Source organism: Neovison vison, chromosome 4 (assembly GCF_020171115.1).
Source record: "Neovison vison isolate M4711 chromosome 4, ASM_NN_V1, whole genome shotgun sequence".
Taxonomy (NCBI): Eukaryota; Metazoa; Chordata; class Mammalia; order Carnivora; family Mustelidae; genus Neogale; species Neogale vison.
Genome location: NC_058094.1, coordinates 215,612,396 through 215,632,828, shown reverse-complemented (window position 1 = coordinate 215,632,828; position 20,433 = coordinate 215,612,396). Strand labels below are relative to the sequence as shown.

Sequence of the window (20,433 nt, the reverse complement as noted above, 5' to 3'; positions counted from 1 at the left end):
TTCTCAAGTGGCTTTCCAGCTTTTCCTAGGAAGGACAGAAGCTCCTTCCTCTTTAATTCCTACACTGCACTTAGCATCGCCTTATCTTCATAGTGATGGCTACAAGTATTTATTGAGTCAGTCTTTATAAAAATGCTTTGGACAAGTCAGTAGTTAACAGATTGTTTTAGCCACATGGAAAACTCATTTACGTAAGGCACCTCAGGCCATCATGGCTCCAGAGGACGAACACACACGCGTCTAGGTGTATAGGTATGTGTTGAGCACTGTGTGAGGAAATTCAGAGCACTCATTGACCTGAGTTCTCTACCCAACCTCCTGTTGTTCCTGCTCCTTTTTCTTTCATATATTCTGAGGTATGTCTGGCATTTAGAATCTAGGGTGTTGTTGGTAAGGGCTATCTCAGAGGGGTTTAACCCTCACTGAGTCCTTGTCTGTCCAGAGGACACAGCATACAAACACATAGGACCTTGGCAGATGAGGGTCATGTCCTTCTGACATGGGCCAGTAGTCCTCAGGCTGAGGCCTGGCCCCTTTACCAGAGAGGGAGCTCTCCCTGCAGCAGACCCTGTGAGGTAGCTTTGAGATGACATTTGGACCACAGACTCCTCCAGATGTGTGGCATTTTTGCTCCTCGGTCCAGGATTTTGAAATCCTGTTGTCACAGAGAGACTTACTGATGTAATGAGGAACCACAGTAAGGGGGTACGGGGACTTCAGCTAGCCGCCCTCCCGGTTTGTCCAAAGTGTCCTGTATTTTGTTTGAGGAAAAGAGGAGTCAATGTGCGTGGCAGTCGAGACTGTACTTGGCCCTAAAATCACATTAATGGAACGTCCAGATAATGTCATTCTTCATTTTTCCTAATACCAATTTACAGATTGCATCCCAGGGTCCCCAGAGAAGCAGAACGTGCCAAGTATGCTTGTCATTTCTTCTAATTAGGTTTTTAAATAAATCAAAGAACTCTTGTTTTCATTTACCTTGGATTATCCTGCAACAGTGTTCATGTTCACGTTGCCCATAGAGCCAGTCCCCACTGAAAGGACACTGAATTCCTGACACTCCAAAGGCTTAGGAGCTTTCCTCCTCTCCTCTTTACTGAACATTCTGTTCTCCCACCCTTGGAGAAGAAAAAAGGATGGCCTTACCTGTACCTTCTTGCCTTTCCCCGTCTTCCCCCACAACCAGAGTGCCTCCTAGACTGAGTCCCGTGTCTGAAAGGGAGCGAGAATTCTTCTTGCCTTGCTTGCTCTTTCCCCTTTGCCTGATTCCCAACCCTTCCCTAGCTTCTCTTCCTCGGCATGACTCTCTGGATCTGGGATCAGTCACTAGGAAGAAGACAACTAGGCCAGAACTTGAACATTTGCCCAGCCCCATCCCCACCCTGATCTTTTTCTGTCTCTGTGCCCCATCAGCTCCCTTCCCCAGAGTACCTTCTCTGCCTCCTTCCCGGCTCCCAGTATGACTGGGTTCCCATCCAGAGGAGCCTTTCCCTGGCCATTCATCCTTTTATCACCGTGGCCTCATTGCACAGACAGAGCTAATGCAAGCGGTGATTCCTTGCATTAAGTCTGTGGGGTCAAGCCTGGGAGCTCTGGGGAGAGGTGCTGCGAGCCCAAACTGTGTTTGGTCAGCCGCAGGCTCTGGTCTTATGTTCTTCTGAAGCAGGGAGACTGAGAAAGGGCTGCCATGCGGCCTGGGAAGATTCTTGAGTATTTCCTCCTACTTCTGGACTTCTGATCTCTGGTGGTTAAACCTGTGGATGTCTGTGGGGGCGAGGGTGAGGGGTGTATCCTTAATTATACAGAGGAGAGAGAGAAGGTCAGCAGGGAAGGTAATTTGCTACATCTTCAGGGAGTAGTAAGGTTTGATATATGTCTTATTGGGAAGGGACACAGCTGTCCTTGTTATACACACTTCTTGGGGGTCAAAGTTCAGACTACTATGGGTAACAATTCAATTGCCTTGGACACTAAGAAGCCCCAACCTTTTTACAAATCATAGGCCTGTGCAGTTGGGTCTTGCTTCCCTTCCCTCCTTTCTCCATCCCTTTTCTTCTTTCATCAAACCCTGTTAACTACCACCAGATACTCATTGCTGCTTTGGGAAAATCACATCTCTGGCTCAGAGGAAGAAAATATAGTTTTCCTAGGTACATATGGGTCCAGGACTTATGACCGGGGCTGGAGGGTGGGAAGGAGGGCATTAGATGTTAACTTCATTGTCAGGAACAATGACACACTTTCTGCCCCCTGCTTGCCTTGGATCCTTCTGTCCTAGCCCCAGCTCCAGTGGTCTAAGGCTGTGATAATTTTACTTCTGTGCTTGATAGGAGCCGAAGGTGGGGAGGAGCTGTTACTGCTTTGAATGCCAGAGTGCCTGCTGCAGAGGGCAGAGTCAGAGCTTAGAAGGCTTTCTTTTATGATCACTATTAGTCTGTTAACAGTGGGATTATCCCCACTGACTAGAAGTACAGCTTATCATTGAGTTGTTTTTATATACAAATAAATGTTGATCCTCGTGTGATAGGATATAATCTGTATTATAACCTATGTTGTGTTTGTTTTCATAGATGTTACACATACATACACAATTTACAAGCTAATGGAGTTCCTTTGAATACTGCCAAAAGCAGAAAACCCCTAGTAAGAGCATGGAAGTTGCTTTACTTGACATTTAAAGCAGTAAGTCTAATTGGCCTTTAAATTGATCGAAGGGAGTGAGGTTTTAAAATTTTCATATTTTAATTTGTAAACATATGTGGATTTAATGATTTTTTTTGATTCATCTCTTTTCAAAGTGAAGGAAGCATTGGTTTAAATAAGAGTTCAGTCTTTTTTTTTTTTTTAAGAAAAAGTAAATACAGTCTGATTCTGATATTTTAGCTTTGTATTTAGTTTAAATCGTGCAAATAAAAATTGTAACATTACCAAGCACAAAAATCCTTTGTTTTGGCAGTTTCTTCTCAGAAGCTTATCCTTCAATGATTTCGAATAACTTTGACCAATTGAAACATAGTCATAAGCCAAGAAGTCAGCAGTTAAAACTTGAGATTCGCTAGAACAGTTTTTATCAGTTGAGGAAGTGAAATCATGTATTTGATTACTATGGAAAAACACCTTCATTCAGGATTTGCTTAATTTTGCCTATGACCATAAACCTGAATTACTGGATTTCTTAGCTTATAAACTCTTTAGTAGTGGTCACTGAAGAAACTGAAGATAACAAAAGACAGGCACAACAACACTGAAAGGATATGTAGTCTGTTAGTTAGAAAGACAGAAAGCCAAAATAACTTCTTCACGGTAAAATGCATCATGTTCCAGTGTTTACGAAGAAAAATTCAGATTATAGTCTATATATACCAGCTCTAAAGGCACGAAAACATGTATGTTATGGGGGTCTTTTATAATTTAATATTATTTAAATAAAGTTGGTTTTATAACCTAAAGCACTCTGCTTCATACTTTATCATCTGGAGAACACTGAGCTTGAATTATTCCCCGTGAATGATGTTGGTCTATTTTACATGCTGTCTGGGAAAGCTGAGCGATAACATGTCCTAACACTGTGGTTCTCCAGCTCTTACCAGGAGCCCAGCTCCCTTGTTCAAAAGAGATTCTGACTTAGAATCCTGGGATTCAAAATATGGCAAGGAAGAGGCATTCCGGGTCCCTGCTCCTACGTAGTGCTCTTCCTACAACCATCCGTTTGGTCTGAGATGCCTCACAGGGTCCTCACAGGGTCCCTGGAGCTCTGCAGGTGCAAAGCCAGACTGGAGCAGGGAATTACTCATAAGGAAGGAGGTTAAAAATCCTACTTGCCTACTGTGAGCGCAGTTGCTTCGTCTGCTGCGGAATCCACCAAGGCTTTTGTGGATTAGGAGTAGACTGGAACCCACTGCAGTTTCCTTAGCATCACTGCAACTCTGAGTGGCCAGTGACTCAAATGCCCCATGCATTTTCAGCAGGTGGTGCTACCTCCTCAATCTCTACCAGAACATCCAAAGGAAACGGGAGAGCAACCTGAATTTGCTTATGGGCATTGTGCTCGCGAAAATTTGCAAACTAGAATCCTTTTCCCTTGCCCTGAGAGCTGCCGCTGCTACTACTGCTCCTCCTTGTTCCTCCCCTCCTCTCACCCCCTCTTCCTCCCCCCTGTCTTTTCAGTAGTAGAGCTGAGACATTTTCCAGTAGTGTGGCTAGACACTTGGGTTTCTGTTTTTCTTTGTTCTTTGCAAAATCAATTGATTGTCAAACTTTTGCAATGTTCCAGACCATGTTCTTTCCTCGGGCAGAGGAGAGCTGTCTGCGAGGCGGTAACTAAACCTCAGTCAGCGGGTGTCTAGACTGCAAGCGGAGTTGCTGTAGGGTTCTGGGTGCCTCGTGGGAGGCAGAGAAGAATGTGCATAACCCATGTTGAATGCATGGAACCGTCTGGGAGGGAGCAGGCTGTGTCTGCCGAGTTCCTAACATGGCCGCTTCCAAGGGGAGGGCTTGTAGTCCTTCTAAACTTACTCGGGAGTAGCAATGCCTCAATTCTTGGCTCAAAAATTATATCTCCACAGGGGAAGCCACACATCAGAAGAGGGCAGTTTGCCAGCAATCTCTCCCAGCACCTTTCCTAAGAATAAGGACTCGAGGCTTTTCACACTTGGATGCTTTGAGTCCCCGTTTCACAGATTAGCTTTGTTATATTAAGCCGCTTTCCGTGCTCAAACCCCAGTTACTCATGCGGACCTGCCTTCTAGCCTGGGCTTTGTGGGGAGGCCCCGGTGTTTTTGCGTGGATTTTACGTGGCCCTGGCATGGTCAAAATTGCACCTGTTCCTTTCCTACCCTACTGCTTTTTTTTTTTTTTTTAATTGTTTGAAGAAGTATGCACCTCAAAAAGTATTTTATTGTGCATCGAAACTGGTACTGACCGTCCAAGAGGCCAAATTGGGTCATGCAGACAAGCATGAGCTCCGACCTGGGCTCCCCTGCTCTGCTGGGTCCTCATTATGAGACCTCACACCCCTTGCATTCTGGGCCACAGCTTTCTTATCTGTGAAATGGGAATAAAAGTACTACCGATGTCGTAGCGCTGTCGAAGGTTAAATGAGTTCCTGTTTGTGAAGTGCTTCTGAGTGCCTGACTCCCAGCGAGTCCTGCATTCATGTTAGTGGCTCCTGCTGCTATTTTTTACTGTTTATTGTTATTACCAGGTGGAGGAGTTAGGCTCGTCTTACTACTTTGCTGATGACTTGGGGGAAGACCCAAGTAGCTTTGTAGAGATTCATGCCTGGGATAGAAGCCTAAAGCGATTGGTCCCTTGGGATGTTGGCTCTTGAGCTTAGACCTAATTCTGTATGTTGGTTCTGCTGCTTAACTACTGCGTAAAAATGCAAAAAGATGAAAACAAGCCAAGAAACCCATAAAAATGGAGGCTACTAGTGCCTACGTTATTAGGTTATAAAACTTTAGAAAGATAGAATAAGGAGCCTGGTTCATATTATATGCTCAATATATAGCAGCTATTATAAATATTACATTTTGGAGAAAAGTCTAGCCACCCTAGGTCATCCAGATACAGAGGCAGGGGGTGGGTCAGAAGACTCAAGTTCGCCATATTTTCATGTTCAGCATTTGCTTATGTTTGCTTTCATTATGTATACTCTCTTTAATGCCAGGGAACTTTCCAGAGCAGACTGTTAACATTTCCTCTTGTATTTTGAATTGAATGTTGTAGAAATCGGCCCTGAGGAGGAAGTGTGCGGTCTGTAAGATCGTCGTCCACACTGCCTGCATTGAACAGCTAGAAAAGGTGAGACAGCGCCACCTGCTGCAGTGGTGGCTACATTGCAGGTGTTTGGCCTCCTAAGACCAGCTGTCACTTCTTATTCTCAACTTTTTTCAAAACTGCGCCCTTTTCAAACACTGGAAGACCAGCCTTGTTACCAGGCTAGAGAGAAAAGCCTGGTACACAAGAGTTATATTATTATTTTTTTTATAATGACAAACATTGTTATTCACCCATAGAATTTCCCACAAGATTTTTTTTTCTTTCCTTAAGAAAAATAAGTTCTTTGAAATCATTGTTTAGATTCGCCTGACATTTGTGAGTTTCCTCTTCCTAAAGTGGAGGCAAAGAAGAGAGTCAGACCAGAAGGCAGCTCTCCTTCCTTCCTTGGGGCGGTGTTCCACTGGGTGGGCTGGGGGTGACATCCCCGTGCTGTCTCGCCTCCCGAAGAAGTAGATTCTGCAGAGTCCGTTGATCAGTCATTTGTGGGAAAGGGGAGGCTCCAGGCGTGAATGTGTTGTCTGCCGTCTTCTCCTTCTTGCCTCTCATCTCTTTCTACACGTCAGTCTCCCTGTTACCTATGTTTTTGAGCTGCTGCATGTTGAAATAGTTTCATCCCCTGCAACATTCATTGTTTTAATGACCATGTTACCGATTGTTGCCAACTGCTGTTTTGTAGGGATGGCTACTAACATTTATATGTATATGTGTATACACACACACACACACACACACACACACACACTTTTTTTTTTCTTTTTGCTGTTCCAACCCCATTTACTATGTCCTCCTTCATTTCTATATTCCTTTCACCTTCTCAAGTAACTAAAGAAGGTGGACATGTTACCGGGAGACCTGCCTGTGTGTAAAAGAAAGGCAGTACTGAAGACTTAAAGAAAATTTCTGTGTGTGAATTATCATCATCACAATTCCTCAAGTTGATGTTTTCCTGCTTTTAAAATCTGAAACAAAGCTCCGTAATTTCATCTGCCTTACATATTTTCTCTTCCTCTCTATCTCCTTTTCTCAAATTTACAGTGTAAGGGGGTTATTATTTAGAGATAAGTTGATTTCATCAATGAGAATGAAGAGACATGCATTGGAGATACAGAATCACCTGGGCTCTCTATGATTATCTAGGGTGATGATTTTAAGAGTTATACTGTGTTCCTTGTTCTTTGGGGGTTTTGTTTTGTAGTCTCCATATGTGTCACTATTGCTTTGTTCAGGTAAGTCAGTATAGTCTGGTGCTTATCCCTAATGTAATACACTTTTCTTTTTAAATGACAGATTAATTTCAGATGTAAACCGACATTTCGAGAAGGGGGCTCAAGATCACCGAGAGAAGTGAGTGTTTCAGAGCTTGACTTCAGATACCACCTTTATTTCTCATTGATGCACTGGTCTAACAGGCGTTCACCAGGGATTTAAAAACTAAAGTCTAGCTCCCTCCATTCCACATTGGTTTCTTGTTAATACATCAATAAATGCCCTGAGTAAAATCTCGCGTTCTCTTTAGCATGTGTGTACTGTCCTTTACTGTTCTCGTGAAATGCACTGGGAGCTAAGATCTTAATGAACAGGTACAGAGGTACAGAGGTGGTGGTAGAATTGAAGAGGTAAGAAGTAAATACCAATTTTATCATCTTATGGCCCGTTTTAACTCTATTTTCCAATTTTGAGTGGGTAGAAGCTATTGAGGGGATAGCGTAGATACTGAGCTTTCCCATGAACTCTGAAACCAGGTTGGCTTCCATACTCGTCTAGATGCCATCTGATTTGAGGCTCCTTACCCCGTCTTTCTGAATTGCACTTTTGATCTGCTAAGTCGTAGGGAGGAAGATAGGTGGAAGAACTACATTCGGTGCTCAGTCCTTGGCCTCACGGCCCAGTCGTGAAGACAAACAGGGAAACAGGAAGTCACAGTGAGGAGCAGTTGTTCTGTTAGTGGGAAGCAGTGGGAGGACAGGAGGAGACCTGCACTCAGTCAGACTCGCTCGTTGGGCTCTTTTTTTTTTTTTGAGGACATGGAGCACATGTGGAAAAGTTAGAGAAGGTGAGGTAGTTGGTAGAGGTTCTCAGCCCTCCTGTGTTATCCTGGAGAGTCTAGCTCCAGGTCCCAAATTGCGCTCTTCAACTGGCAAAACAAAAGCCTGCAATGAACAGAGCCCACCCTTCTTAGAACACAGTTCAGCTGCCCAGGTGTTGGCCAGGGTGTGTGGAGCTCTTCATAAGACAAAGTGTGGTAAGTATCATTTTTGTGAAATGCATGTTCTCCATTTCATTTCATGCCCAGTGAGATTATTTTCAGTTGCGCATATAGATTTAGCTCCTTGGAAACCGTCAGCTGGTGCACTCCTCAAACTAGCTCTGTGCACTGATGAACAGGTGAGGGGTGGGATACCAAGAGAAGGTGCTTCCTGGAAGAGATGGCAAGTAAGCTGAGGCCCAGAGGAGTAATGTAAGTGAAGGAGGGTAGTTAGGAGGTGACAGCCTTCTAGACAGAAAGAGCACATGCTCCCAAGCACAAAAACGAGAGAGAACATAAGAAGTACATGAAATCCAAGAGATAAGCAGGGGCTAGGCCATGAAGGTCCTTGTAAGCCATGTTACAAGTTGAGTGTTCCATCATCATGGTAATTGGGGGAGGGGCATTAACTATTTTTTTAAATTTATTTATCTTTCTGAGGGAGAGAGAGAGGAAGAGAGAGTGGGGGCGGGGAGGGGCAGAGGGAGAGGACGAGAGAAAATCCCAAGCAGACTCCCTGCTGATGCAGGGCTCGATCTCACCACCCTGAGATCATGACCTGAGGTGAAATCAAGAGTTGAATGTCCAACCAACTGAGCCACCCAGGTGCCCTGGAGCATTAAACTATTTTAAGTAGAATATATTATTCTGGCTTCTTTGTGGAAGGAATACCATATAGTTCAAGAGCAACCGTATTGGAGGCATGGAGGGAAATTAAGGAGCTTTTCTTGTGGTGATCTGAACTAGGAGTAATACTGAGGGTGGAGATAATTGGTACATATGAATTTGAAGGGAATAAAATTGACAGGATTTAATCATTGATTGGATGCTGGACACAAAGATGGAGGAGCCCAGAGTAAACCAGGCTTCTTCCCTGGAAAACCGATGAGAATGGAGTGGGGTGGTAAGGTGATGACTTTAGTTGTAGAGTTTTCAAGTGTGTAGTGTCCTTGAGACCTCAGTTGGAGGCACCCAGTAGCAAGCTGAGTGGGAACATGAGTTTGGAGCTTATGAAGAAGATTGGGTTAGAGATAAGACATCTTGAATTGTCAGCACGTATGTAGATAGACAGTAAAGCTATGAGAATAGATGAACGTGTAGAAGAGGAAGAGAGAAGTTCTTGGAGTCCAGAGAGGGTCCCTGACATTTTAATGACAATGAAGAAGACATTGTGAAAAAAGAATGATTTCACGGTTACGAATACAAGAAAATTGGGAGAAAACATGGAAGGAGGGTAGTTTGGGAGTGGACATTGTGGAGAGAGGAAAAATAGTTGTCCCTGTCTCTTGTCTTTTCCCACTGTGTTTGGCCATTACGTCAGCAATGGGAAGGTGATGGGCCTTACACAGGGTGAGGAAGATGCAAGGAAAATGATAGGCTTGTGGGTACCCTCAGTGCCATCCAAGGGCACAACGGCGCTGGCCAGAAGATAACTCAGGGCCCTAGTGAAGGGGAAAATTAGAAGGAATAGTTTTGTTGATAGTTTGCTAATGAATGTTGGTAGGACTCCTCTACGTGGAATCTTTCTGGACCTCTAGGTTTTCCTAGACATAAACTGTGTAGATTAGGTTATAATTTTAAGATTCTTTCACGCACTTTATGAGTAATACTAGGAATTGAACTTGTTGTTTGGAAATAAGTGAGCAAGTCTGCGACATGTCTCTGCTAACAATACCAAGTATAAACCCTGAAATAATGTATCACTGAGATTTTAACACACCTATGTAATAGCCCTTTCCTTGCCCAGTACTTGAAGATAGTGTATGAATAGTTCAGAGATTACCAATGAACAATAGAAAGATGTTACAGCCTTGCTTTGCTGTTTTTTCTTTTTTTAAAGATTTTATTGATTTATTTGACAGACAGAGATCACAAGTAGGCAGAGAGGCAGGCAGAGAGAGAGGGGGAGAAGCAGACTCCCTGCTGAGCAGAGAGTCCTATGCAGGGCTCAATCCCAGGGCCCTGAGATCATGACCTGAACTGAAGGCAGAGGCTTAGCCCACTGAGCCACCAGGTGCCCTTGCTTTGCTTATTTTAACAGCAGTATGTCAACACTCACATTTCCAGTATAAGGATTCTGACTCTAATCTTCAGCTCCATAATTTAGGAGATGTGAATAATAGTCAAAAGAGTATGAAAAATGAGTGTTTGGGAGTAAGGATTAGAAAACAGCAGTAAATATATAGAAATTGGGTTTTGCCCCCCGATTGATACAGCAACTGATGAACCTCCAAAGTGGTAACTACACGAGTTGATCATCAAAAAAATTAGGTTCAGAATTCCATTCCACTCAACACACATTTATTGGATGTTTGTTCTAAGTCTTAAAGCACTGATAGCAGGAATTCCTTTCAGGCCCAAGAAGATCTTTTCATAGGAAGATGCTTCACCTCTCAAATCGGAGCTCCGTAAGGAAGGCAGTTACTCAGTGTCTTCTCAAGGAGAGCTTTTGTTTCAGTTACTTTCTCTGTGCTTTGATCTAGGACCCAATTTCTAGAAAGAATGATAATAAAAATATTTGACAACTTCCTGAGTCATACAGTAATATTTAAATAAACATTTTAAACGTGTTCCCTTATATTCCCTAAACAGATTAAACTACAGGGTATTCTCAATCTGTTTACCAAATGACACGTGTTGCAACATAAATGATTCATTAAGTCAGTCTTATAATTTCTAAATAATTGTTGATTCCTGGAAATTGTCGGTTTAATCTTCTGATTAGAGCTGTCACTAGCTAAATAACCCCATGAGTCAGCCCTGATTTCATAGGCAGTTGCATCAAATTCTTCCAACATTTCCCTCCTCGAATTGATAGTCATTAGGTGACTTACAGTTTCCATATGCAGAGAACTTCCCTTATCATCAATGCATTGTTCATTTTCCCACAGTTTCTGCTAAACTAACAGCAATTACAGTAAATTGTTCTCTCTTATAGTATTGTCTGACATTTTTGTATATTCAGTATTTCTACTACTGACTGTCACTGAAATCATTTCCTGAAGGAGCTTGATCCCAAGGTTCCAGAGCAGAGGAAAGGCATAGCGACACAGGGGTTCAGAGCATAGGCTCTGTTGGGATTGAATCCTTGCTCTGACCCTTACATCCGAAGTCACCACTCAATACCTTTGTTTTCTGATCTCTAAAAGGAGGATGATAGTGATAATTCAAGCAAAACCCCCGATCACGTGCCCTACAATGCTGTGAATTGAGACATGGTACAATTGGCAGCTGGCCCAGTCCGCCCTAGCCCTGCTCTTACGCCAGCAGTGGGCAGGGTTCTCGTCACCTGAGTAGATGGAAGGCTGACGTGATCAGCCTCACCTGTGAGTAGAGAGGTGCAGGGTCCAGCAACTTCATCTCCATTAGGTGGCAGGTTCTTGACTTGCTGCCACTGTTCTGAGAGCCACAGCGGGCCAGGGGACCCAGCATTGTTTGTCTGATACTTAAACTTACACGAACAACCACCATCAGTTGGGCATAGCCCAGTCTTCTGAGTGTGCTGGGGGTGGGGGTGGGGGCAGTCCCAGGGGCATTGCTCAGGCAACGTGATTTGTTTCCAAAAGAGAGTTCATTGGGGTGCCTGGTTGCCTCAGTCAGTTAAGCCTCTGCCTTCGGCTCAAGCCATGATCTCAGGGTCCTGGGATTGAGCCCCAAATTGGGCTCTCTGCTCAGCAGGGGGCCTGCTTCCCCTTCTCCCACTCCCCCTGCTAGTGTTCCCTCTCTCGCTTTCTCTCTCTGTCAAATAAATAAATAAAATCTTAAAAAAAAAAAAAAGAACAAGAACTCATTGGAACAGAATCCCAGAGACCTGCCAAAAATGAACATTCTAGTGGCTTAATAATGAGGGGGTAGAAAAGATTTCCAGTGTTAAAGGGGTGGGGTGAGGTGGAGTGCTATGGCAGTTAGGAAGGAGCCAGGAGGAGGGTAGGGGAACTAAACTAATCTATCAACCAGTATAGAAATATTTCAGTATTTTAATAACTCATGGGATTTTTCTGGTACATACCAACTGAATAGCAGCCCTACTCATAAAAATTCTCATGAAAATTAAAATAATTGTTACATTTAAAGCATTTTTAAAAGTGCCTGACACATAGTACTCAAAAATATTATTAATTAGCTTCTTTCTGAGAACAATATAAGAATTGTGTCCTTGTTTTATTAAACTGCCTCCGTGGGAAAAGAAAGACAAAACTTAGACTAATTAGTGGGACCATTATGCTTCTTTATATCTTATTATAGCTAAAAGACCATTATTCCTCTAGGATCTTTGTTTAGTTTTAACTTGAATTGATTTGGCATTATAAAGAGAAATGGAGGTGGCATTTTAGATAATGCTCATGTTTGTTCAAGGTATTTTTGTCGCTCTGAATTTCATTTGTCGATAGAACATTTTTTTCTTCAACATTGATCTATTTGCTGTATACCTACAACAGGGCCTGGCAAGATGTAGGCATCTAGTATTTGCTGAATGGCTGGCTACATATTAAAGGGCCTTTTAAAGGGAAAATATGGGCTGTGGCCTGATGATAGACATGTTAGTGTCAGGTAAAATGTGCTTTCTCAGAAAAGAACAAAGGAAAAAAAAGGAATTATTTTATGTAAATATACAATAAAAATAAAAAATAAAAAAAGTATATAAATACCAATAGGTCCAAGAAGGATGAGTTGTATATATAAGTTTATTTGTGCCATTGTTCCTAAAAACAACTTTCTCTCCTATGATATATCCTAAGAGCAGTGGTGATGGGGCTCCTTAACTCCCTTCCTGAGGAGCGATTGACTATTTGGGAGGAAGAGGAAGTTCTGTATTTCCTATGATCCAAGACGAGAATAGACTTTGAGAATGGATGCAGTATCTAGAGCCCCAGGACAGTTTAGACACAAGATCATCGCACAGCCATCACGATGGGTCCACATCTCTTGCTTCCGTTATCTTTGTCCTTGAACTTTTCCTTCCCTTCACTTTGACTAGTGACAAATTCTCATCCTGTATATCCTGAATGAGGAGACCTGTTTCTTCCCGAGAACTTAATTTCTTTAAGTTCCTTCTAATGTGGATGTTCGGTGCCTGGCCTATATAAGGCAATAAAATACATATTTGTTTTTAAAAATGGATATTGCTGCTTCATCTAATCTCCTTCACCTTTTTACCTCCCCAAGGGGATTTCAGTGACTTCCCGTGTCTGTAGAGTGTTCCGCTAGGAAGGAAGCAGAGTAATAATGGCGTTACCAGGTGCCATGAGGAAGACGTGGAGGGAGGACGTGATGAGCGGCTTCTACAGATCCAAAAGATCACTGGGCATGGGGGTACCTTCAGTTTTCCAAGTGGATTCGTGTTTATGGTTAAATCACACATGCACATATTTGGTTTTGTGCTAATAGGGGCTGAGATTATGGTTTATGGAAATCAATATGCTTAAAACATTTGAAAAAAAGAATAGCAATAGGGTTGGCAAATTGAAACCTACTCATTTAATGTTGTTTTCCCACAGAACTTTGTGCGTCATCACTGGGTACACCGGCGTCGGCAGGAGGGAAAATGTAAGCAGTGTGGTAAGGTAAGGGGCCCCGGCACCCCACGGCCATCTCGAGAGGCTCCCCGGGCCTTCGTAAGCTCCTGCGGTAGATGAGTCCTCTCACGCTGAATCCAGGGCTCAGTACATCTCCTCCTTTCTGAAAAGCCCTATGTCTCCAGGTCCCTTTCCTCAAGAGGTATTTCAGTTGTAGAACTCACTGCCAGAGGCAGGGGTCTTAAATCCAGGTATGAGCACGTTTTAAGAGAGATGGATATGCTGTTACGGTGAATTTCATTGTGGATGGTTAAGAAAATAACACTTCTTATTTTGCTAAAAGCCCTTTCTGAGGACTCCTGGCCTCTCACACTTCTCGCTCAGCCGCAGCAAATCTGTGGGTTGTTGGGACGCTCTACTTATGCTGACGCGTTATTGTGGTTGAGCAGAACTCAGCAGAGAAAGGACAACACAGAAGCACGAAATGTGTTGCTCTCTTTGGACACCATCCCGTTCCTGGAAGGAGGTGGCCTCCTCATTTTGTGGCTGATTGTGTCTACTCTTTCTCTCTCTTAGTGTGACTGGTCAAAGGCCTCTTGGGGAGCAGGGCCACTGGGAAAAGGAAGGTGAGGGAAAGGGTGGATTCCTTGGGCCACATGCTATAAAACTCCGTAGATTCTACATGTGATTGATGCCAACAGATTTGGGTTGTGGCTTTTTTCATCATACAAAGATCTACTTTAGGAATATAAGGACCCCCTGAGAAGGTTAAACTGGTGATGAATCACACTACCAGTTTTTTGTTTTTCTGGCTTTTTGTTTTTACTCAATAGTAAATGGGGCTCAGTAAAGGGAAGTTTTGGTTGGGTTAAGCAAGACAATTTGAAAGAATATATTCCTCTTAAGTTAATTCCTAATTTATTTATTGATATGACTTTTTTGGATCAAGCACTGGGATGAGCTGACCGACCAGCATAGCATTTTTGACAATAGAGGGTTGGAAATATTGGCTAGATGAGGTAGGAGTGTTGAGGGTGAGTGAGATTTGGAAAAAGTTTCATGAATTATGCTGTTTTGACTGGTGCTGGAAAGAAAATACTATACTGTAGCACCCGTTACCAAGTTTTTCTTTGGAAGGCTACCTATCTCTTCTTCAAGGATATGGCCTTCCATTATAACTGGTGTTATCTCCTCACTTCATGGTGACCTTTAGTTGGTTCCCTTCTGGCCTGTAAAGAGGACAGATGAAATAGGTTGAAAGGGGAAGAAGGTAAAAGGAAGATGAGGAGGAAGAGGAAGGGGGAGTACTGCATTCTACATGTGGAAGGAAATAGCCCTCTGCTCTTATATGACCTTCCTTCATTGGGTCCATCTCCCCTACTCTTTCTGGTGTTGCCTTGGGGCTTGGGGACTTTCTCTTACTTAGTAGATTGTAGACTATCTTCAGCTATCCCATGAGTGTGTGTGTGTGTGTGTGTGTGTGTGAGAGAGAGAGAGAGAGAGAGAAGAAACAGGTATTTACGCACAGCCAGCTCTGAGGTTAGAGATGGGAATGGTAGGAAGGATCTGGACGAACAAGCTCTTTGCCTTGCAAACATATCTTCACTGGACAGCCTAGTAGCTGGCTCTCCCCCAGTAACTTCTAAGCCACAAGAGAGTTGGAGGAATTTTATTAAAAGAAAATCAATAAACATATTTTGTGACAGGTATCCCCTACTGTCACATTATGCTCCATAATGGCTTTGTCTTCTGTTGGCATGGTCAACCAAATGAGGAAAACTGGACTCTGTTGCTGTGACCATGTCTCCTTTGGTTTCCCTGTTCTCAGGCAGCAATCCTGGAGTGCTCACAGCTCTCTACACGTCATAACTATTAGCTGAGAAGTCAGTGATCCCAACTTTTCACACAATGTTCCTGTAATAATGTATTACTATATTCATCCCAATACGGCTGCTCATGGATCTGCAGAGACGCAGTTATGGGATGGGATGGTCTTAGCCTTGTGTCTCTTGCTGGACAGTAAATAATCTGTCTTTGGATCCTGGCTTATACTCTGGATTAAAGGAAAGCTAGTGGCTCTATTTCCATTTTATAGATTAAATGATCGCCAATTCATTTCAAACTTTGCTTCTATGCTTAATTTTTCATGAGTAGGGTTGTACATTCTTACACATTCAGGGATTCTAAACCATCACACACCCTCCAACACACACTTATACACATGTCCCATATACATTATTCATAATTTACCCATTGGAATAGGGTGAGAAATAATCACTTCACTCAGCAAAACTTTTTTTTCTGACTGGTGGTTAGAAAACTTATGGGGTTGTTAGGGATTGTTTATAGTTAAAGATGTTGTGGTTTCAATTGCTACTTTTAAAAGTCAGAATAAAGTAAATATTTGGATTAATTTTCTCTTGAGCCTTGAACGTGTGTTTGGCCGAATGTGTGTGGCACTTGATAGATAGCAGATGAGAGAGCTCATGATTCAGTTGCTCAGTTTCTTTAACATTTGCTGACTACCACAGGCTGCCATGTTTATGAACATTATATAATTTCACTTTGATTTCATTCATTGTCTTGTATTACATAAGAGTTAGGGTTTAGGCAGAAAAGAGGTAACATACTCAAACTGAAATCATGTATTTGATGAGTTTTTAATAGAGAGAATATTTAAAATGTGTGAGTAGAGCATGGAGAAACTCCAAGGGATAGTGAAGAAGTCAGCAAGAGCCATGGTCAAGGAAGTTGAGAGGCAACGTGGGGGTCTTGGGGCGTAGGAAAGGAATAAATGAAACAAGATGGGATTGGGAAGGAGATAAACCATAAGAGACTCTTAATCTCACAAAACAAACTGAGGGTTGCTGGGGAAAGGGGGGTAGGGAGAGGGTGGTGGGGTTCTGGACACTGGGGACGGTATGTGCTGTGGTGAGTGCTGTGAAGTGTGTAACCCTGGCGATTCACAGACCTGTACCCCTGGGGCTAATAATACATTATATGTTAATTAAAAAAATGAAAAAAAAAAAAAAGTGCCATGGTCAAGTCAACTCTGAAGAGGTGAGGACATAGAAGAACCCCTCCACAGGAGCTGTAACTTTTAGTCACAAGACTTAGCCAGCCCAGGTGACCTACCAGCTGGGGAAATAAATACCCCAACCTCACTTACCTTCAGTACCTCCAGTGGCCAAATCTAGTAGAAACCAGAGCATGAGGGGCATGGTTGGCGTAACCCATGAAAGACAACTTTTTACAATGAGATGTGAAATAAAGAAAGATAATGGATCTGGAGAGGCAGTGGGATTGATCTAGCAGATATTGTTTAATGTAAAGCTGTATTCAGCCAGTGATTAAAAGAAGGATGCATACTTACTCCACAAACCTGTCTCTCACTGATCTTCACCACATCTACACATTTATTCAATCAAAATTCACTCAACATTGAGTTATCCAGAGTACTTTATAAAAAAAAATCGATGTGCAAAGAAAAAATACATTCATGATTCTGGCTAATTTTACCTTTCATTATCGAAGGAACCAAGCCTTCAAGCCCAGCAGTATGGCAATTGTGAAAATATGCTTATAAATCATAATTTGAGCCCTTAATTTTTATTTCTTCATTTAGAAACACATATAAAAGTCCTAAAAATAAATGAGCTAGCTAAACTTCCAAACACCAAATCTTGAAAGCAGTTTTTAATGCAACAGTGCATGGTTAAACTTTGGTCTACATTTTTGATACCTTCCAGTTCCCTAACCAAACACTACATCATTTTGAATTATTTATCTGTAAGTTATATATACTATCATATATAGTTTAAGTAAAAGCATAGCACTAATTAAATGGGAAACTATCAAAACTACTTCTTACTATAAAGAATATTATTAACAACTAATTTAAAATGAACTTATGGTATGATATTTAAAATATATATGTTTAAAGGAAATATGTTCAATAGAAGTTTTTTATTGCAAAAAAGAATAAAATGCTTTAAAACATTCAACGAGGTATGGTTGAGATACTCTATGAATAGTGAAAGGGATTAGAGAAAAATAATGGGGGGAAAATAAAAATAATGACAAATACTGACTAGAGACTATGGGAGATGTTCCTTTACCACCATAAAACACCATTTTCTACTCATCTGAAAATGTGTGTCCCCTGGGGTCAGCTGTCAAGAGACCCTTGAAGGCAAGAAATGGAAGTTCAAGAGTGAGGATCTCTGCACTGGTTAGGCAGGTTTGGTTATTTGTCTGTGTGTTTGCTCGAACAGTGGAATCTTCTGGCTTAACTTCGGGAGGTTCAGTGAGGAGGTATAGAGTGGGTAACACAACCAGGGTGAAGAAATCAAGCCTCTCCAATAAGCCCCTGCCAACATAGCTGCTGGGAGCCTGGCTTTTCTTTCTGTCCTTGGCTGAGTATTAAGAAAGGAGACAAGGGCAATTAGTATTCTGCTCTCTGCTTCTATGCATTTGACTTTTTGATGCCTCATATAAGTGGTTTCCTATAGTATTTGTCTTTCTGAGTCTTGCTTAATTCACTCACCATAATGCCCTTCAGATTCATCCAAGGAAGGGGAAATGGAGAAAGAATAGTTAAAGGGTATAGCGTTTCAGTTGTACAGGTTGAACGAAACCTTGAGATCTGTACAAGGTAGTGCCTGCAGTGAACAGCCCTGTATTGTAGACTTAAAATGTTGCTGAGAGGGTAGATATTAAGCATTCTTATCACAAAAATAACTACTAAGGAGGACAGGAGGAAACACTTGGAGGTGATGGACATGTTTATGGCATCGATTATGGTGATGGCTTCTTAAGTATATACTTCTCTCCGAACTCATTGAGTTGTACACATTAAATATGTACAGCCTTTTGGATGTCAACTGTACCTCAATAAAGTGGTTTTCAAAAAAAGGGAAAAGAAAGGGTAAAAGGGCTGAGGGCTCAGAAGCTGTGCACTTCAGTCCCCAGGGGTTGAGTCACTCGGTTCTCACTCAAGTTCTGTAGAGACATTTTGCTACGGCCACTTCTCCCTGGTCTTTGGCTTGGTCAGTGTCCTGATAGTTACAGCTCATGTGGCGCTCTCATCCCTGTTGCTCCTTCTGCAGGAGTGCCTTCACTGGGAAGGCACTGGGCTGGTGCAGAGGGAGGAGTTGAACTGCAGTGAGGATGCCCTACTGGGTAATCTGGGTGCCAGATAGATTCTTCTAGCCGGCTTTGTCAGATACAACTAGACCTGCACCTAATGATCAGGAGCAATTACTCCTGCCAAGATGATGACTCCTTCCTGTGCTTGCTACTCTCTTGACACAAAGATCCCAAAGTAACTGGCCGTAGTGGTAGTTTAAGGTTCAAGGGCCTCCTGTGATGTCCTATGGTGGAGACGTTCCCCAGCTGGGATTCAGACCCTCAGGGCCCAGGGTTTTGGGGATGGGCACCACAAATTCCCCAAGTGGCCCAATGGGAGTGATGATAGATAGGACTGCTTCTATTCCAACTCCTTGGGTTCTGCATCCGTGTATTTTACGCCGGAAACAACGGCACCATGAAATAATCATGGATTTAGTGAGCGTGCTGAGCCTAGAGCATGGTTCTCACAGGGTATCCTCTGAAAGCTAGATTTCATTAACACCTTCAAAAGCCATTCTGTCTCTCTGTTAGGCCTGCAACTCCTGGGTGGTGTGGGATGCCATAGGACCAGCATATTTCATGGCTGAAAGCTCACTTCTGCACCTTCATTGCTGTCAAATAGCTTCCTCCGGCTGACACAGTGTTATGCTGGATCCTGTGTTGGTAACAGATTTTGTAAGCCTTTGCAGAGTGGTGCTGACCAAAACCCAGCCGCCGGAAAAGGTAAACCCATGCCCCGAATGTGTGTTGATTTCAGTGAAGATCAGTTGCCGTCCCTTTCCACAGTGGAAAGGATTCAGTGTGATCAGTTTACCATCAAGTAGCTGGTTCTTCCCTTTGAAGGATGGTGCCATACTCAGTGCTCAGCCTTGGGAAGGGGCTGGCAGGTTAGACGTTCATCAGGGGCAGGAGTTAGTTCCGTTCTGGGGGTTGAGATCTCTTGCTTTTGGACCCAAACAATGTTCACCATTGCTGTCCTGACCATGCGCCAGAGCCTGCTGCGCCATGGATGGCTCATGAGACTGTGGAGTCCTTGTTATTGCGCCCAAGTGTTTAATTCTTATAAAGCGAGTGCTCTCTGGTGGACTTTAATATGTAATACAATGATCCTCTCCTTGTGCTTACCGTCACCTTATACTCCTTGTCTCTTACTCTCACTTTTAAACCTTAGAAGCTTCACTGATTTTTCTGTTTTTTCGTAGTGCTTATCTCCCCACCTTTTGTCTTAAGACCTTCGACTCTCACATGTTCATCCACGTACCTCTTCCCCACACCTCCCTGTTAACTTCCAAGCCTTTAATCAACTAGCCAAGCCATTCACCATTGCCTGTAAGTCCTTTTATACTCACGGGTCAGGCTACCTTTCTATCCTTTCACACAAAGTGGATGAGCAGCTGCCCTACCTGAAGTGATGTTCATTGGGAGGATTTCTTGTAATTTGTAATTGTAATCTTGTAATTGTAATTATTTACAATTCTCTGGACCATTCCCAAGTAGGCTTTAGTGAAGCCGTAGTCTGCCTTTGACCTGGACTCATAGGCCAACTTGACCCATCTGGAAACCAGTCTCAGCTTTTTCCTCCCCTGTGAGATGGTCATTAGGGACCTCCATATCTTCATAGGTGTGAGTCAAATAAGAGGCCTGGTGCTACGTGTAAGAGCGGATGATATGGGGAGTCTGACCCCCTCAGACATCTTTCTTGTGGTTTTTGGAATTGCTCATGCCAAATCCCAGATGGTCCCAATTGAATATAATGAT

At 42.8% G+C, this 20,433-nt stretch overlaps 1 protein-coding gene across 6 annotated transcripts in view; it reads left to right on the top strand.

Annotated features, from left to right (window-relative positions):
* Positions 1-20,433, top strand: part of DGKI (diacylglycerol kinase iota) — a 438,228-nt gene that overhangs the window by 184,228 nt on the left and 233,567 nt on the right. For all 6 annotated transcript variants that reach the window (XM_044246656.1, XM_044246655.1, XM_044246660.1 and 3 more), the window contains 3 exons: positions 5,731-5,805; positions 7,072-7,128; positions 13,528-13,593. In XM_044246656.1, coding sequence (XP_044102591.1) covers positions 5,731-5,805; positions 7,072-7,128; positions 13,528-13,593 — 198 coding nt within the window. The remainder of the gene's footprint in view (positions 1-5,730; positions 5,806-7,071; positions 7,129-13,527; positions 13,594-20,433) is intronic.